General features: G+C 51.6%; 1 protein-coding gene across 5 annotated transcripts in view; it reads left to right on the forward strand.

Annotated features, from left to right (window-relative positions):
* The window catches only part of PIK3R5 (phosphoinositide-3-kinase regulatory subunit 5), an 88,383-nt gene extending 81,682 nt beyond the window's left edge, over positions 1-6,701 (forward strand). For 3 of the 5 annotated variants that reach the window (XM_033184574.1, XM_033184578.1, XM_033184575.1), the window contains exons 14-19: positions 58-151; positions 864-940; positions 3,822-3,915; positions 3,990-4,072; positions 4,697-4,809; positions 4,928-6,700. In XM_033184574.1, the coding sequence (XP_033040465.1) occupies positions 58-151; positions 864-940; positions 3,822-3,915; positions 3,990-4,072; positions 4,697-4,809; positions 4,928-5,075 (609 nt within the window). In that variant the 3' untranslated portion in view covers positions 5,076-6,700. Of the gene's footprint in view, positions 1-57; positions 152-863; positions 941-3,821; positions 3,916-3,989; positions 4,073-4,696; positions 4,810-4,927 lie in introns of all 5 variants that reach the window. The other 2 variants (XM_033184576.1, XM_033184577.1) reach the window with 2 other exon arrangements.
* Positions 6,702-17,815: the final 11,114 nt, after the last annotated feature.

The raw sequence follows: 17,815 nt of genomic DNA on the forward strand, positions 1-17,815 counted from the left end.
GCCGAATGGGCCCCTCCAGGGGGTTCACACTGATGTACATGCTCCTGCACTCTCCAGCTGACCTTCATCACTGGGGAGAAGACGACAGAGATCTTCATCCACTCCTTGGAGCTGGGTCACTCCGCTGCCACACGTGCCATCAAGGCTTCAGGTGGGTGCTGGCTGAGCAGAGACAGGCGGGGAGGCGGGGCCTGGGACACGAAATGCGGAGCTCTGGGGAGGTGGGGTTACCTGGGAGGCGGGGCCATGGGAAGGCGGGTTTGCACAGGAAGTGGGGCCATGGGAGGGTGGGGTTACCTAGGAGGCGGGGCCACGGGGAGGCGGGGTTGCCCGGTAGGTGGGTCCCTGGGGAGGCAGGGTTAGTGGGAGGCAGGGCCATGGAGGGGCGGGGTTACCCAGGAGGCGAGGCCATGGGGAGGCGGGGTTACCCAGGAGGTGGGGCCATGGCAGGGCGGGGTTACCCAGGAAGTGGGGCCCTGAGGGTGCTGGATTACCCAGGAGGTGAGGCCATGGGGAGGCGGGGTTGCCTGGGAGTCAGGACCCTGGGGAGGCAGGGTTACCGGGAGGCAGGGCCCTGGGGAGGCAGGGTTACCCAGGAGGTGGGGCCCTGGGGAGGCGGGACCCTGGGAAGGTGTGATCACAGCGAAGATGAGGCCCTGGAGTGATGGGGTCACTGAGGAGGTGGAGGCGCCCAGAAGGTGGAGCCAGAGAGAGATGCAGGGCCTTGATGAGACAGATCCCTAGGGAGTCACGGTCAATGTGGTAGGGGATGGGGAGGTAAGTCCCAGGGAGGCAAGGCCACTGCGTTCGTGAGGAGCCTGGGAAGCCAGAGGGAGTGAAGGGTCTGTCTGTGTGTGGCACAGGTCCTGGCAGCAAGCGGCTGGGCATCGATGACGACCGGGAAGCTGTTCCTCTAACACTACAGATTATTTACAGCAAGGTAAGACCCACGCTGGGGCTCCTTCCCCTCCAGGATCTGCTACTGATCCTTCCTCCGCCAGAGCTTGGGCCCAGAGCTGGACTCGTGTGTTCCTGGGCCCCAGTCTTTATGCTGGAAGGCCACAGCAGGCTCCCCTGGATGCTCAGAGAAGCAGAGAGGGGAGGGAGTGGGTATCTCTGTGCTTCTTGGCCTCCAAAGCCTCTCTCCCACCATGTTCTCTGCCCTCACCTGAATGTGCTCAGCAGCCGCCCAGGGGTAGGGGTCTGATGGGCCTGGCTACAGGGCCGGGGCTGAGAGGGGGCAAGGGAAGGCTTCCAGAGGCACTTGAGGGAGAAGCCAGGGTCTCGGGGGCACCAATGTGCCTGGCAGGCTGCATGCAAGGTGCGATTGGCATGAGAAAGGAGTGAGGAGAGTTGTAGGGAGGTGGAAGGCTGTCCATGACATGCCAGAAGACATGAGTTCTCTGAGCAGATCACATCCCAAGTTCTAGGCTGAGGGAAGCTTGGCCTCACAGGTGGGCTCCTTCCTTCTTTCCCACCTCCTTCCCAAATTCCTTTAGCCATTCCAAAGATATCCTCTTAGCACCTGCCCATGCCACCTCTGTGCTGGGCAGAGGAAAAGAGGGGTTGAGCAGGGAAGCCTAGGCTTCACTTTAGCTTGTCTAGCGGAGGGAGACAGACAAGAAATGAGGAAACAAAGAAATAGCCAAGATAATTCCAGACAGTGGCAAGTGATGACAAGGCAATAAAACAGCAGATGGATGGTGGCGTTGGGGCTGCGGTGCATTTGGCAGTGAAGAAGGTGGATAGGAGGCACCAACACTCAATGCAGCCACATACCAGGTGCTTGCTAGACATCTTCCACGGCCCAGGCACTGTTCTAGGCCCTGGAGCCTTCCTAAGAGTGAACAAAGGACAGACGTGGTCCCAGGAGACATGCTGACCCCCTGGAGTGGGCGGTAGGCATTGGTTAGATGATGCACACGATGTAAAATTACAACTGTGACACACAGATGAAGGAGAGGGACACGGGATGTTCCTAAGTGGTGAACTGAACCCAGTCAGGAGAGTTAGTAGTGAAGGCTTCCTTGAGAAGGGACCTGAGTTAATATTGGAGGGAAAACCAGGAGTTAATTAGGCTGAGAAGAGAGGTGAGTGCTCTCGAGGCAACAGGAACTGCATGTGCAAAGGCCCTGTGGTGGGAGGCAATGTGAACACCTCGAGGCACTCTGAAAGAAGACGCTGGGGCAGAGCAGAGACAGCCGGTGGGAACATGATGCCAAGGTGAGGCTAAAGAAATGGGGGGACCAGCATACCAAAAGCCTTGATTGCAATGAAAGGAGTTTTTTTTTTTTTCTTTCTTTTTTCTTTCTTTCCTTTTTTTTTGTTTTTTGTTTTTTTTTTTTTGGACACAGTCTCGCCCTGTTTCTCAGGCTGGAGTGCAGTGGCGCAATCTCGGCTCACTGCAACCTTCACCTCCCTGGTTCAAGCAATTCTCCTGCCTCAGCCTGCCGAGTAGCTGGGATTACAGTTGCCCGCCACCACACCCAGCTAATTTTTTGTATCTTTAGTAGAGACGGAGTTTCACCATGTTGGCCAGGCTGGTCTCGAACTCCTGACCTCGTGATCTACCTGCCTTGGCCTCCCAAAGTGTTGGGATTACAGGCATGCTCCACCACGCCTGACCCAATGAAAGGAATTTTATTTTGGTCCTAAGAGCAGTGGATATCCATTAAGGAGGCTTACGTTTGTGGTGGGGCTGGGAATGCTTGTGACATGATCAGATCTGAGGCTTGGAAGCTCCCTCTGGCAGCTCTGTGGAGGAGAGATTGGGACGGTCCGCAGGTGATGCGGGAAGGCCAGTTAGGAGGCTGTTGCCATGGTCCAGAAGAGAAATGAGGGCAGCAGCCTGCACTAGGGTAGTGGTGGCAGAGCTGGAAAGGAATAGGCGACAGATGGGAGTGATGTAATCAGCAGGGCTCATGGATGGGTTAGGAAAGGAGAGGCCAGACTCCTGGAGTCGCTCCTCTGTGACTGGCAGCACCATCTTCTCAGGTGAGGACCACGGGAAGAGACCCGGGTCCAGTTGGGGAAGATCCTGATTTTGGGTTAGGACATATTATTGAGGTGGAGAGGCCTTAAGAGGTATAAGGAGACAGTGAGAATAGGCAGCTAGCTGAACGGGCCTGACTTTGTTATGAATACGAAGATGGGTGGACAGCTGCTAGTGGAAAAAGGTTACGGAGGAGACTCCTGAAGTGGGGAAGCAGGGAATACAAAGAGCAGAGGACCAAGGGGAGAGGCTTGAGCCCTTCATGATGAATGGTGGGCAGAGGGTGGCCATCCAGCAAAGCAGAGAGGCACCAGCCAGAGAGGCGCTAGGGAAACCAAGAAGGTTCCATCACGAAAGCCCAGGAGAGGTTTTCAAGGAGGGGAGAGCCGTGAACTATAAGGTCAAGTAAGCTGAGGACCAAGAAGTGTTCTTGGGTTTAACAACAGGGAAGTCCCTGATGACACAGACATTCACACAAAGACTTGAAGAGGGGGTTCGGGTCTGGCTCTGCCAGAAACAGCATGTCTGTGGGCCCATCCCTTCCTCACTCTGGCCGGCAGGAGAACCTCAGGACCACCCCTGCAGGTGCTCTCAGCTCTTGTACCTTTCAACGTGGTCACAGAGGCTAGACCAAACCAGTGATGTGGGCTCCTCCCTGGAGTCATCCAGGTCTATCCAGGGTGGCACAGGGGCCCTGGTGAATAAGAGAGAGCTTTCTGGGGACATGCTGACTAGAGGCAACCCCCTGTCACTGATGGGCCTTCAAAGAGAAGGTGGCAGGCGTGGGGGGCCTCTGGACTCAGAGGGTCTGGCTATGCTGCATTTCCAGGGGGCCATCAGTGGACGAAGTCGCTGGAGCAACCTGGAGAAGGTCTGTACCTCTGTGAACCTCAACAAGGCCTGCCGGAAGCAGGAGGAGCTAGGTGAGTGGGGTGGGCAGGGTGGGGTCGCCGTAGGGAGGTGCTCTGAGCCTGGCCTGAGTGCCCTTGCCCTTCAGATTCCAGCATGGAGGCCCTGACGCTAAACCTGACAGAAGTGGTGAAAAGGCAGAACTCCAAATCCAAGAAGGGCTTTAACCAGGTACTACCGGCTTCCCTCTCCTTCCGGCCATACCCTCAAGAGACTTACTGGAGCATGCATGTGCGTATGTGTGTACGTGCGTACGTGTGCGTGCACATATATGTGTGTGCATGTGTGCACATGTACGTCCATGTGTGTACAGGCGTGTGTGTGTGAGAGAGAAAGAGGAGAGGTGGGGGAGGAGAGGCAGGGTGAGGGGTGTGATTTGGGGATGTTTGAGGGGTGTGGTGTTGTGGGGTGTTGGGGAGGTAGGGGTGCCCTGTGAGAGGATGCGTGTATGTGGAAAAGTTATGGGGTGGGTGCCGGGAGAGTCCTAAGACTCTAAGACCAAAGAAAGCAGGCTCTGCGTCAGGGGACCTGGGGCTGCCCTAGTGAGGGCAGCAGGCAGGGCAGAGTCTCCTCAGGGGGCACTTGCTTCTTCCAGATGCTGGAGAGGAGGCAGGGGCTGAGGGAGGCCTCAGGCTCCATCCCCTGACCTGGCCATTAACCCTGGAGCGCAGTCAGACAAACCCCTGCCCTCCCACACCCCCAGAAGCGGATGAGCAGTTCTGAGAGAAAGAACTGCCAGGGGCTGGCAGTGTTGCGTGGCCAGGGATTCGGGGCTGACCTGGGCCTTCCTTCCAGATTAGCACATCGCAGATCAAAGTGGACAAGGTGCAGATCATCGGTTCCAACAGCTGCCCATTTGCTGTGTGCCTGGACCAGGATGAGGGGAAGATCCTGCAGAGTGTAGTCAGGTAGGAAAGGGGCATCCCAGGGAGGGGAGCAGTTTCTGCTCCCACCAACCCAGAGGCCTGGAAGGAGCTGGAGGGATGGCGGCTTGCTCTGATCCCTGGTCCCTGCCCTGCCCCACAGATGTGAGGTTTCACCCTGCTACAAGCCAGAGAAGAGCGACCTCTCCTCGCCACCCCAGAGGCCTCCTGACCTCCCGGCCCAGGCCGCGCCTGACCTCTGCTCCCTTCTCTGCCTGCCCATCATGACTTTCAGTGGAGCTCTGCCCTAGTGTGGGCCCAGCGCCAGACTGGACAGAAGCCCTGGGGCAACCTCCTCTGTGACCCCTCCGGGACAGTCCCTCTCTGTGGAGAACTGAGTGGTCCTGTGCAGAGACAGAGTCCCACTGTGGGTCCTGCAATGAGCAGGGTCTGGAGTAGAGGGTTTCTGGGGCCTCAGGGTTCTGGGAAAGGAACACCTATCAGGGAGAGAAGGGCCAGACCCCATAGCCTCTCAGATTCCTCGCAGTAGAAGGAGAAGGATGGATAAATTGACCTCCGAAGTGCCTGACCACTAGCATGGTCTAGGATGCTTTCTAGAAGGAAGATCTGAGGCTCTGGTGCTCAGGGGGATGGCTTGGGCCTTTTCTCTCAACCTTGGCTGAGCCTACCCCTTACTTCGTCAAAGACTTGAGGACCCTGTATGTCTGGAGTTCAGTCCCCTCCTCTCTGGGGCTCGGGTGACTGAAATATGGATGAAATATTTCTCTACTTCAAGACCACCTCTCCCTCCAAACACACACACACACACACACACACACACACACCCCAACAATTTATCTCTCTCAGGTTTCCTGATTCTCTGGAAAAACGGCACTAATGCTAGACCTGTCTACTGTCAGAACTCGGCACAGATTCTGTCTTGATCCCCTTTTTGGATCTGAGATTCTTGGAAGACAGTATAGGCTTAAATTCAGTAGCAGCTTGGTTCTAGCTAAATCACCAGAGGAAGTTAATTACCTTTGAGCCTCCATTTCCTCAGCACTAAAATGGAGTGGAGAGTTGGGGTGGAACTAAGACATCCTTAAAAGGTTAAATTGTCTGCAAAGCACCTAGCCCAGTGCTGAGCTCCCAGTAGGTGCTCAGTAAAGCTTAACACCTGGCTTTCTGAACACCAATTCCTCCTGTTTGGAGCCACTGGGATACTCTCACCTCCGTTGGGATGCTCCTCACTCCTTCCCAGTTCATGGCTGGGGCAGAACCCAGACTGAAGGGGGAAGAGACATTCCAGACATTCCAGAGACCTTCGTCAGGGTAAGGGGTGGGCTGCTCAGGGGCCCCACCCTTCACCCCCTTCTGTATCACATTGGCCCTCCCACTCCCATCTCAATCTTTGTGTGCAAAATCTTCCATGCCCGCAAGTTCACTGGCACTCTTCCGGCACCTGGGCAAGATCCCAGAACAGAGGATGGAGTGACTGGTCTCACAGAGCTTAGTGCCCAACTCAGGGGAAATGGCACTGGTGCATGGGACCTGGTCAGCCTAGGATAGGACATGAGAGTCTAAGATTCAAAGAGAGTAGCTTGAAGTCGTTTAAGAAGCTAGAAACCAACGTGGACTAGAGAGGGCAGAAGTCAAGACCAGGATTTGGACTGATAGACGTGGAGAAAGCAGCCACGGAAGCATGAACTGTATCCCGCACAAAGTCCCTCTTCTCCTCCTCCTAATTCATTATGCCCAAAAGGTCTTACATGAAATTCCAGCCCAGAGTACTCATGACTTGAGAGATGTGGACACAGCCAGCTTCTCCCTTGCCTGGCCGTTTCTCCCATCTTTTTTTTTTTTTTTTTTTTTGACAGAGTCTCGCTCTGTCGCCCAGGCTGGAGTGCAGTGGTGCAATCTTGGCTCACTGCAAGCTCCGCCTCCTGGGTTCACGCCATCCTCCTGCCTCAGCCTCTCGAGTAGCTGGGACTACAGGTGCACGCCGCCACGCCCGGCTAATTTTTTATATTTTGGTAGAGACGGGGTTTCACCATGTTAGCCAGGATGGTCTCGATCTCCTGACCTCGTGATCCGCCTGCCTCGGCCTCCCAAAGTGCTGGGATTACAGGTGTGAGCCACCGCGCCCGGCCTCTTCCCTGTCTTCATGTCTGCTCTTGCTCTAAGCTCCAGAAGAGTGGCGGGCCATGTATCTTCAATACTTTTTTGCTGTATGGGCAGGTTGTCCTGTTACATGATCAACAGATGTCCAGGAATTAATGAGTGGAATTTAATATTTTTGTCAAATAAAACTTGATTTGTCTTATATTTAATGACCAATAGTTATTTTGCTGCATGACACCTGCTAGTTGGACAGTTTATATAGATCATTTTATTTATACCAGAAAGAAGCTTCATAGGGGATTGTTTTATTTCTCCTTTTGTAATTTTCCACCCTATAGAAAATATATTTGGGTGAAAATTTTCCCCAATACTGTTCTGCTTAAGCCTCACCATACTCACCGACCCACAGAACAAAAAATCCTACACCTAAGGACTCAACATTTGGGGTTTCCTGTACCACTTCACTTGAGAAATATACACCCATATATCCATCTGTTCTCTGTACCCCAAGCCCTAGGGAGGGGATGGGCCTGAGGCTGTTGCTGTTGGTGGGTGGTGGCACAGTGGATCCCGGACCTACCATGTAGCTGAGCGCGAGGGAAGAGAGCTCAATAACGGCCCTCTGGATCTGGGACTGCCTTTCGACTTGGGTGATAAGGCGGGAGAGAAGAAGTGGAGGGATGGTAGAGGACACCTGTGGCTTGGGAGAGGGAGGTAAGTACCGGGTTCCCAGAACACTATTCAGGATGGAGAGAGAAAGAACTGTGAGCTGTTTCAGCTCTGCATCAGCTGGCTATTGCAAACAATGAAGCATGCCTTCAATTCAGGGGACTAAGTCTCGGATCATTTGTTCTCGCTCATGCATCTAGAGGTCATCTAGGGACCCACTGATCTAGGTGGTTCAGGTGGTTTGGCTTAGGCTCCGAGTGGTGTGGCTCCAAGCTGCAGGATGGGTGCAGACCTGCTTAGCTGGCCTCTCAGACACGTTGGACCAGCCTGAGAGGCCAGCAGAGGCACGCGATACCTCCTAGGAATGGAGCCTGGAACGGGAACAATATTCCTTCTGCCAATAATTGGCTAACACTGAGGAAGCACATCAACCCGCAGACTTAATAAACCCAGCAAATTTTACACAGGAAATTTGACACAGGAATCTCCACACAAGAAAAAAAAAATCACATGAGAAGTGCACTTTACCTTTGATGTTCTTTCCAGAACTCCAGTCTAATCAAGAGAAAAAAACATCATATAAACCCAGACTATGGGACCAGATAACCTGACCAGTACTCTCTTAGTGTCACGAAAAATAAGGAAAGACTGAGAAACAGACAAAAAGAGAAGGAGTAAACCTGAAAACTAAGCAGTGGACACTGGCTTGAATCTTGAAACATTAATCTAAAAACTGGTAAAATCCCAATACAATCTGGAGTTTAGTTTTTTTTTTTCTTAAGCCACACACACACACACACACACACACACACACCCCTTACTGTCAAACTTCAAAAGAAAGAAATGTAATGAGAAAATATTAAAGACAGAGGAAAATAATACACTTTATCTTCAAAGTAGCAACAATTAAACTGAGAACTCCCTCTTTCAACAGAAACAAATGGAAGCCAGAGATGACGAAATGATCTCTTTAAAGTATGAGGGGAAAAAACAAACCTACTAACCTGGAATCACACACCCAGAATTGTCTGATAATTACTTTTTTAAAAAATCTTATAAACTGCAGTGGCCAGGTGTGGTGGCTCACACTTGTAATCCCAGCACTTTGGGAGGCCAGGCGGGCGGATCACATGGTCAGGAGATCGAGACCATCCTGGCTAACACGGTGAAACCCCGTCTCTACTAAAAATACAAAAAAATTAGCCGGGCGAGGTGGCGGGCACCTGTAGTCCCAGCTACTCGGGAGGCTGAGGCAGGAGAATGGCGTGAACCCGGGAGGCAGAGCTTGCAGTGAGCCGAGATTGCACCACTGCACTCCAGCCTGGGTGACAGAGCGAGACTCCATCTCAAAAAAAACCCAAAAAACAAAAAAAACCCTTATAAACTGCTCACAAGGGACACAGTTTAAAGATAACATCACAGAAAGGTTGAAAGCGAAAGGACAGAAAGAATCACACCATGCAAAACCAGACCAAAAAAGCTGGTGTTAATACACTAATATCCAAAGATTTAACAGCAGAAGCATTACAAAAAATAAAGAACATTTCATAAAGATTAAGGAGTCCAACAAAAAGTATTACAGTTATAAAGCTATATACACCAAATAACAACTGAAAATTATATATAAATACAAATATATGTCACTATATATAAATATAAACTATATATAAATATAAAACAAAAATTGACAGAATTAGAAGTCTCCATAACCACAGTGGTCAACATACCTCTCTCAATAGCTGATAGAACACAGAGACAAAAAAAATTAATAGAGATATACAAGATCTGGACAACACAATTAGCAAATTTGATGTTATTGAAATTGATAGAACATTGTGGCGCGATCTCGGCTCACTGCAACCTCCACCTCCTGGGTTCAAACGATTCTCCTGCCTCAACCTCCCAAGTAGCTGGGACTACAGGTGCCCGCCACCACACCTGGCTCATTTTTAATTTTTTTTTTAGTAGAAACGGGGTTTCACCGTGTTGGCCAGGCTGGTCTCAAACTCCTGACCTCAGGTGATCCATCCACCTCGGCCTCCCAAAGTGCTGGGATTACAGGCGTGAGCCACCGCACCCAGATAGAAGATTCTTTAAACCATACTTCAGAAAAATCACTGGCTAACCTAAGAATGGATCCCCCATTGGTCAGACACATACCCTGGATACAATCACCATGATCTGTAGGCGAATCCATGGGCCAAGTGATTACAGACTGAAGGGGCTGTGAGCCAGAATGTCTCATCAAGTTCATAAGCTTTTGTAATCCAAGTCATTGAACACTGAGGAAAGGGGCCAGGGTAGGGGACTGAAACTAGAACCCTTACTGGGTCCTGCTGTTGGCAGATGAAGAGAAAGGAGGAGGCTGTCCTTTTCAGCACCCCACCCTCCTCCTCAAGGTGGTCCCTCCTCCGCGTGGTACCTCACCGTGAGCTCAGGAGCTGGCCATAAACTTGAAGATTCTCACGTCCCACTACTCAAGAGTGGAATTACTCCTGCCATAGGGGTGTTGACCTAGTCTTGCCCTCCCTGGAATGGGTATATTTCTCCAGCTTTGGAAGGAGATGGGTGTCTCCCTTTGCCACTTCCTGCTTCCTAAAAGGCTGGGCAGGCCTCCGTTAGGGGACCAAAATCAAGCTGTGCACTGCAGGTCTCAGGGTTTGGGGCCATAGAAGGGAGTGCTCTCTCGGCCTCCAGTTCCATCATTCCTTCCTGCACCTGGTGGAACCCCTCTGGCCTCACATTTCCTCCACTCCCTTTGCTGGATGCGGCACTCTCTCAGGCTAAACCTCGGATCACAGGGAGGCCAGGGAGGAGCGGGAGCACTCACCCCTGGAGTGACCCTGGCCACCTCACAATGTCTCCAAGCCTCGGTTCCTTGCCTGTGAAAACGACACGGTGTCTACTTTCCAGGGAGTGTGTAGGGCTTATCAGGGGATGCAATGTGAAAGGGGATGATGCTGCTGAGACTGTAGTCCAGGTAGCCTGCCCAGCCCCAGGGCTCCCGGTGAGCAGAAGACTTACCGAGAGGGGACTCCTCCAGACACAATGGCTTACACCTCTTTGTTCTCCTCAGGCAGCTGGGAGCTTCCGCTAGGGGCCGGAAGTAGTGGTCTATCACCATCTTCAGACCTCTCCCTGAAGTCCGTGGCATCCCAGTCATGTCTCCACCAGGAGAAAGGGCTCTAAGAAGAGGCAGCACAGTTTTCAGCCCTGGCAGGTCCAGGCACACCCGAGATGCTGTGTGGACCCAGCCTGCCTGGTGCCTGCCCTGGGCCTTCAGACTGCCCCTCCCTCATTGCCACACTGCCACCCACTCCAGCACCGGGAATGTTCACAGCTTCCCTGGGAAAAGGGCTCCCCCGTTTTCTTGAGGAAGAATCCACTTCCTTCTTTCCCCAAGTCTCTGAATCCTTCTCTTTCTTCCCCCAACCCTACCAGTAAAATCAGGGTAAAGGAAATGCTTCCTGGGAGAGGGTGCCATCCCCCATCCCTCTGGAGGCAAAGTGAGGCAGGTGGCAGACTCTGTCCCCAGGCGTGCCAGCTTATTTCTCTCTGTTCTGTGCGCAGGCACACCTATGTCCTGGCTGGGACCACAGCCCTGGAGACTCTGAGTGTGGGCTCTCCCTGGAGACATGGCTGTGGTCACAGCAGACGCATGTGTCTGCCCCTCTTTGCACAGGGGGAGTGGGAAGAAATGGCGCTCGTTCGAAGGATCTCAGCTATTTAGAGCTCAAAGGTGCAGCGTCTCAGTCATTGCCACCTGCACAGAGCATCACCTGTGAATGTCCACATCGAGTGAACTGAGCTATCAGCAATCACTTTCAGCACCTACTGAGCACGTGTCAGGCGCTGCTCTGTGTGCTTTACGTGCTTATGTTAACTTGTTTGTGCTGCAACCCCATGAGCTAGGCACAATTATGCCCCCTTTTGCAGGCAGGGAAACTGAGGCAGAGACAAGTAACTTGTCCAAGGTCACCGAAACAGTAAAAAGGGGAATCCAGGATTTAAGCACAGACAGGTGGGCTCTGGAGTCCCTGCGCTTAACCACTAATCGCTGCCGCTCTGTCGAACCTCTCATGTGGGTGGTGGCTAAGCTGAGGCCGTGAAAAGGATCACACAGATGTCTGAGAAGGATGGCTTCATTTCTAATGGATCGCTGGAGACGCTCTGATGGTTTCAAAATAGAAGCACAAACCCTCACGAATGGTAGGAGTGGCAGGGGTGGAAAAGTTGGCGGGGGCATACAGGAGGAGCGGAAGCTGGGGCCGGACTGGGTTGGCGGGACTCCAGGCTGGTCTGCACTGACCACTGCTGAGGGGAGGGCAGTCAGGAAGGAAGCCCTCAGTGAATGGTGAATGTCGCCCCTGGCTCCAGAGTGGACTGAAGGGGGTCCCCCGAGACCTCTGGGGAGGAGGAGGGAGGGAGCGGAGCAGCCCCCACCCCCACACACCCAAGAAAGGGGCCCTTGCAACCAGGGACCAGAGGCTTTCTCTGAGCAAAACTGTAGCCGAAAGTCTCTGAGGGCAGAACAGAATCGTTTTGGGGCTGAGAAAGCTGAGGAGGGCTTTGCACACCCAATCTGCAGCCCCTCGGGTTACAGAGGAGGAAACTGAGGCCCAGAGACTGGGAGAGGCCTGCACAGGGTCACACAGAGCAAGAAGCACGTGCCAGGAGGAGGGCCCAGCCAGGTGGCTTGGCTCACTTTTGGGGGTGTGTCTCAGTGTGTGTGTGAGTGCGTGTGTGGTCCTGCACACATGTGTGGAGGGCAGGCAATTTGTATAAATAATGAGAAGTTGGAGTCTTTGTGTTTTTGCACTGATCTCCTGGTTGACCCCAGCCATCTTGATTTGTTCCAGTTCCTGGTGTGAGTTCATTTGGGAGAAGAAAATGGAGAGGGTGATATGCATATCATGCAGATCAAGAGACTCCTAACACCTCCCCAGCTCAGCTCTGCCAGCAAAAGCGTGTCCAAGGAGGAACCTGTGGTATTAGGGGCTGAGGGAGAGGAAGCAGGGGTCCACTTGGTCTCCCTCTCAAGGCAGCCATGAGAACAGGGGAAATGAGAAGAGACCAAGCCCCACCCTTCACGGCAACCCCAAGATGTCTGCCCTCTCACACCATCCCAGAGCTGCCAGTACCAAGGAGTTTGGGAGAGGGGACAGTTGCACCTGCAAAAGAGAAGGAGGAGGTCACAAGGTTTTCTTCACCAACTAAAGGATGGCTTTCGGAAGAGGGAGTGACTGATTTTCTCTGTGTCCTTCCCATTTTGAACCCTGTAAATGTGTGACTAGTCCAAACAAAAATGTACACTTTTATTTAAGGAAAGAATGCAGTTGATCCTTATGCACTGATATGTCGTGATCTTCAAGTAAACAAAGCAAGTTGAAGAGCAATTTCTATGGCGCTTATGTGTATAAACCATCCCAAGCTATTTACCATGGTTACCAGTGGGTGGGAGGGTAAAGAAATTGGGGATGGGGAGGAGAGAGACTCTCCTGTTTAACTCTTAGGTTCCTACAATGCTTGAATGTTTTTATAATGGAAATATATTTATGGATTACCTAACCAGTTTTTGTTGTTGTTGTTGTTGTTTGTTTGTTTGAGACGAAGTCTTGCTCTGTTAACCAGGCTGGAGTGCAATGGCACAATCTTGGCTCACTGAAACTTCCGCCTCCCAGGTTCAAGTGATTATCCTGCCTCAGCCTCCCGAGTAGGTGGGATTACAGGCACTGGCCACCATGTCCAGCTAATTTTTGTATATTCAGTACAGGTGATGTTTCACCACATTGGCCAGGCTGGTCTCAAACTCCTGACCTCAGGTGATCCACCTGCCTCGGCCTCCCAAAGTGCTGGGATTATAGGCATGAGCCACCATGCCTCGCCTACTTGACTAGTTTTTTAAACTTTACAGCTTAACGAAAAAAGAACATTGATGGCATTTAAAATCAAAACTTCCCCACCACCACCAAAAAGAAAAAGAATGGCTGAGAGGGTGACTGTTTGGATATGAAACATAAATCTACTTTTTCTATCACCCCAATTAGCCCTGATTCTGCATGCACCCTGCCAAATAACACTGCTGGAAGTAAAGGATGGAAGATTCCCGGAGTGTGCACTGTTCCTCCCTTTCCACAGCCACAGCAGACAGTACTAGTTGATAACAGATTTCCAGGGCAATGCTGATGCTACTGGTCCAGGGATTACCCTTAGGGAACCACTGGCTTAGAGCATAATGCTGTCCTGCCTGCCCCTGGGCTGTGGGCAAGAGCTGGAGGGACTGCACCAGAGGCAGAGGTGCCCTGGAGGTGGGTACTGCCTGTGCCACTGCCTTGGCCTTCCTGGACTGAGGTCAAGTGATTCAGGATTCAGGCTGGCTCAGCCTACAGATCTTCCTGGGGTCGGGTGGGAAGTCCTAGGACTCGGGGGTCCTTGGTTGGAGTCTCACCTCCACCAGGGATGTGAGCTTTTAAACTTGACTTATCTGTATAACTGTACCTGACTCATGAGGTGATTGTTTAAACGAAGCAAAATGTGTTCTCCTAACAGCTTTTTTCTGGTTTATTCCCTTTCACAGTTTTCTAAAAATGGGTCCTGCCAACCAGAGAACCATCTGTGTGGGTGGTGGTGATGAGTTTGGGGTAGAAAAATGAGGAGCTGGCCGGGCGCGGTGGCTCACACTTGTAATCCCAGCACTTTGGGAGGCCGAGACAGGCGGATCACAAGGTCAAGAGATCGAGACCATCCTGGCTAACACGGTGAAACCCCGTCTCTACTAAAAATACAAAAAAATTAGTCAGGCATGGTGGCGGGCGCCTATAGTCCCAGCTAATCGGGAGACTGAGGCAGGAGAATGGCGTGAATCCCAGATGCGGAGGTTGCAGTGAACCGAGATCGCGCCACTGCACTCCAGCCTGGGCGACAGAGCAGGACTCCATCTCAAAAAAAAAAAAAAAAAAAAAAAAGAGAGAGAGGGGAGTTAAGAATTGGAATGGAATTGAAGTGCTCTAAATGCACGTCAAAGACAATTCAGGTATGTCTGTGAAAAAATCCGAGATGGAGGAACCAGTGCTAGTGAGTCAGGGTCATGTGGGGAGAAGAAAGAAAGGAAAAAGCACAAAACTCCACCCTATTCCAGGTTGCCCGCTCCAATGGCACGGCTTTGAGGAGGGACGTTGGGAACCTCTGAACTATCCACAGAGGAATTTTGAATAGTTTGCCAAGGGATGTGTGATGTACTCTCCCTTTATCCTCCCACATAATCTTTAGTAAAATCGACTTTGCTTATTAGTATTATATGTAAGTGGATTCCTTAGAAAACTGAAATGACAAATTCTGCTGCCTTCAATGCTGAATAATCCCAGAGCAGCTCCCATGGTGGGCGGCACTGCAGGCGAGGACACAAGCGACCCTGGGGGCCTCCTGTTCTAAGCAAATAATTCTTGCCTGACTCCAATACTGTGGTCCTGCAGACCTCCCCAATGCCAATATCCGGCCCCCCTCACCCATGGCTCAGTCCACAGTGGCAAGAATATTTAATTTTTGTTTAAAGCTCTCAGTGGCTTTGTCATGGACTAGAAAATGGATGAGGATGGAATAGAAGCAGTGGTTCATCTGTAGAGAAAGTAAGTGACTTTGTAACCCCAAGGTGAGTTATGTGAACAGACTTCCAAACACCCGGGCTGAGATAGGGGAACCTGAGGAGAGGCCATTGCAGCTATGCCCAGAAGGGTTACCAGGAGTGGGGACCCTCACTTGGCAGAGGAGGGTGGCAGAGGGAGGAGGAGGAGGAGTGGCAATAGATGGTGAGCCTTCTGCTTCTGTATCTTGGGCATTGATCATTCTGGGGGGTCTTTGCCTCCATTAGCTGACCAGGTCATCTGAGACCTAGTACAATGAAAGCAGGGAACCCTAATTTTTACAGTTCTGATGCTGATGGATCATTTGCCTTTCGGCAGAGAAAGAGGGGTCTGCTCTTGGGAGATTGGTGCAGATGAGAAACCTGGTAAGAGCACAGCCTGGAAAACTCAGATTAAACAAATCCTAAGAACATGGTCTGGAGAGGAAAGACATGGCTGGAATTGGTCAAAGGGGTAGTGCCGCCTTGCCTTGGTGATGGTAGGGACGGTGCACTGGGGGCCGTGGGGGAACTTGGTCCTTCCTATTGTCACCTCCTCCTCCCGCTGTCCTTTGTTCCTGGCTGGCTATCAGCAGTGTGCACTCAAAAATGAAAGCACCCTAGCTCCTTTTTGCAAGGGACAGCTCTGGGGGCCCTCTATGGTCACCAAGCTGCCCCCTCCATGGCTACCAGAGCCAATGCAGTTGCAGAAATGGTAGCTGATGATAAGACAGCAATGCACCCACAAGAAGTGACCTCGGCTTGTGATTTCCGATTCAGTTAAAGTCAAGGCTGATAAGGAGAGGGGCTGCCCAGGGTGGCCACACTGCCCGGGTGCTGCTGAGTCTGGAACCTGCAGGGGCTGAGTTCTTGGTCCTTTATTCTGTCCTGGGCATATTCATTTCCTTCATTCAGTCACCCATTTGCTTCACAAATAAGCCAAGCATTCTCTTAACACTCTTTCACCCTGTGATGGATGGAATAAGGAACAACACCCTAGCCCCTGCTCCTTCAGAACTCACTGAGGCAGGGAGGAGGAGCAAGGCAGACATGTGAGCTGAGAACATTAATATGAAGATGCGAGATAGAATGTGACTTCAGTCACATGAAGGGGACAGAAAAGAAGCAGCTGTGGGAGGAAGGCGTAGCTGTAGAGTAAATGATTTACATTTCTGGACTTCTTTTCCAAATAGCTTCCTCTGCAAAATGAGGGGTCAGCATAGAACCTAGTCAAGCCCCTACAGAAAAAGATCAGTGACTTCACAGCCCCAAAGCTCTTTGGGTTGAGTTAAGTGACAAACTCCAACAGGCTTAGTCCAAAAAAGAATGGAATTTATTGCATCATATACAATGAACAGTCCAAGAGTAGATTTAGCACTAGAATTTCAGGCATAGCTGGATCCAGCACTCAAACCATGCTGTCAGCAATCTGTCACTTTCTAGAGCCATTTACCCATTAGGCCCGACGGGATGACAGCACAGAATCTGTGAGTTTTTCGAAGCTCTAGAAGTGTGTCAGAGACTCTCCCAAATAGTGTTTGGCTTCAAAATGTGAAAAAAGAAAGAAAATGACAAAATAGCAAACGTGTCACCATGCAGTTGATCGACTTCCCCCAGAAGCTCTACTGTCCCTGCCCAGCACTGCTCTCTGCTAATTGCCAAGGACAGCACATGCGTTTTCATTCTCTTCACCTGTGTCCTCTCTGCAATCATTGACATTGTTGACCATCATCTCCTCCTTCGCATTCTGTCTTCTGCCAGCGTCCCTGGCACTCCACTTTCTTCCTGCCTCTCAGGCTTGCTTTTTGTTCTTCTCTGATAAATAACAAATGACAAGGGGTGAGCCAGGAGAAGGGCTGGGAAGCGATTCCCACAGCCTGGATCGTTAAGAGACTGCAGTACTTCTGGGAGGGGCTGGAATGAGGGATAAAGCATGAGGTTGGAGTTTAGGGAGGGAGCATATCAAGAAGGGTCTGGCAAGTCACACTGAGGAGTCTGGCCATTCTCTTTAAAGTAATAAGGAGCCATTGAAGGTTGTAGCCGGACTGTAACATGAAGGAATTTGTGTTTCACTCTTAGAGACCTTTGGCTGTGGAGTGAAGGACCTCAGTCCATTGTGGTGTTTCAGGAGAAAGATCATGGTAGTCAGGTGAAACAGTGACAGCCATAGGGATGGAAGAAAGTGGAGGATTCATGAGCTACTGACAGGGCTTGGTGCAGTTTAGACATAACAGGCGAGGGAGAGGGAGGCGTTGATGACACCGAGGTTGCTGATTCTGAGGCGGGAAACAGAGAAGTGGGCTTAGAGGGGGAAATGATGAGCTTGGTTTGTACCTGTTGAGATGGAGGTGCTTGAGGGACAGCTGGCTGGCCATGTCCAGGAATGGGGGATGGTTGGTGAGTCTGGAGCTTGAGAGAGAGGTCAGGGCTCCCTGCATCAATCCCTCCCCCATCAACACCAGAGGGTGTCTCTTGGGAGGTGTCCCTCCCGTCCCATAAAATGGGTGGCATTCGATCAGAATAAAGGACCTCCAGTGACCGTGGGTGACCACAGATGCTTCTTTAGAAAGCTGTCTCACAGCAGAACACATTCTGGGAGGAGCTTCGAGGGCCACAAGGAAGGGGAAGGAAGAGGAGGGGACA

This window comes from Trachypithecus francoisi, unplaced genomic scaffold, assembly GCF_009764315.1.
Source record: "Trachypithecus francoisi isolate TF-2019V2 unplaced genomic scaffold, Tfra_2.0 Lachesis_group20, whole genome shotgun sequence".
In the NCBI taxonomy this organism is placed as follows: Eukaryota; Metazoa; Chordata; class Mammalia; order Primates; family Cercopithecidae; genus Trachypithecus; species Trachypithecus francoisi.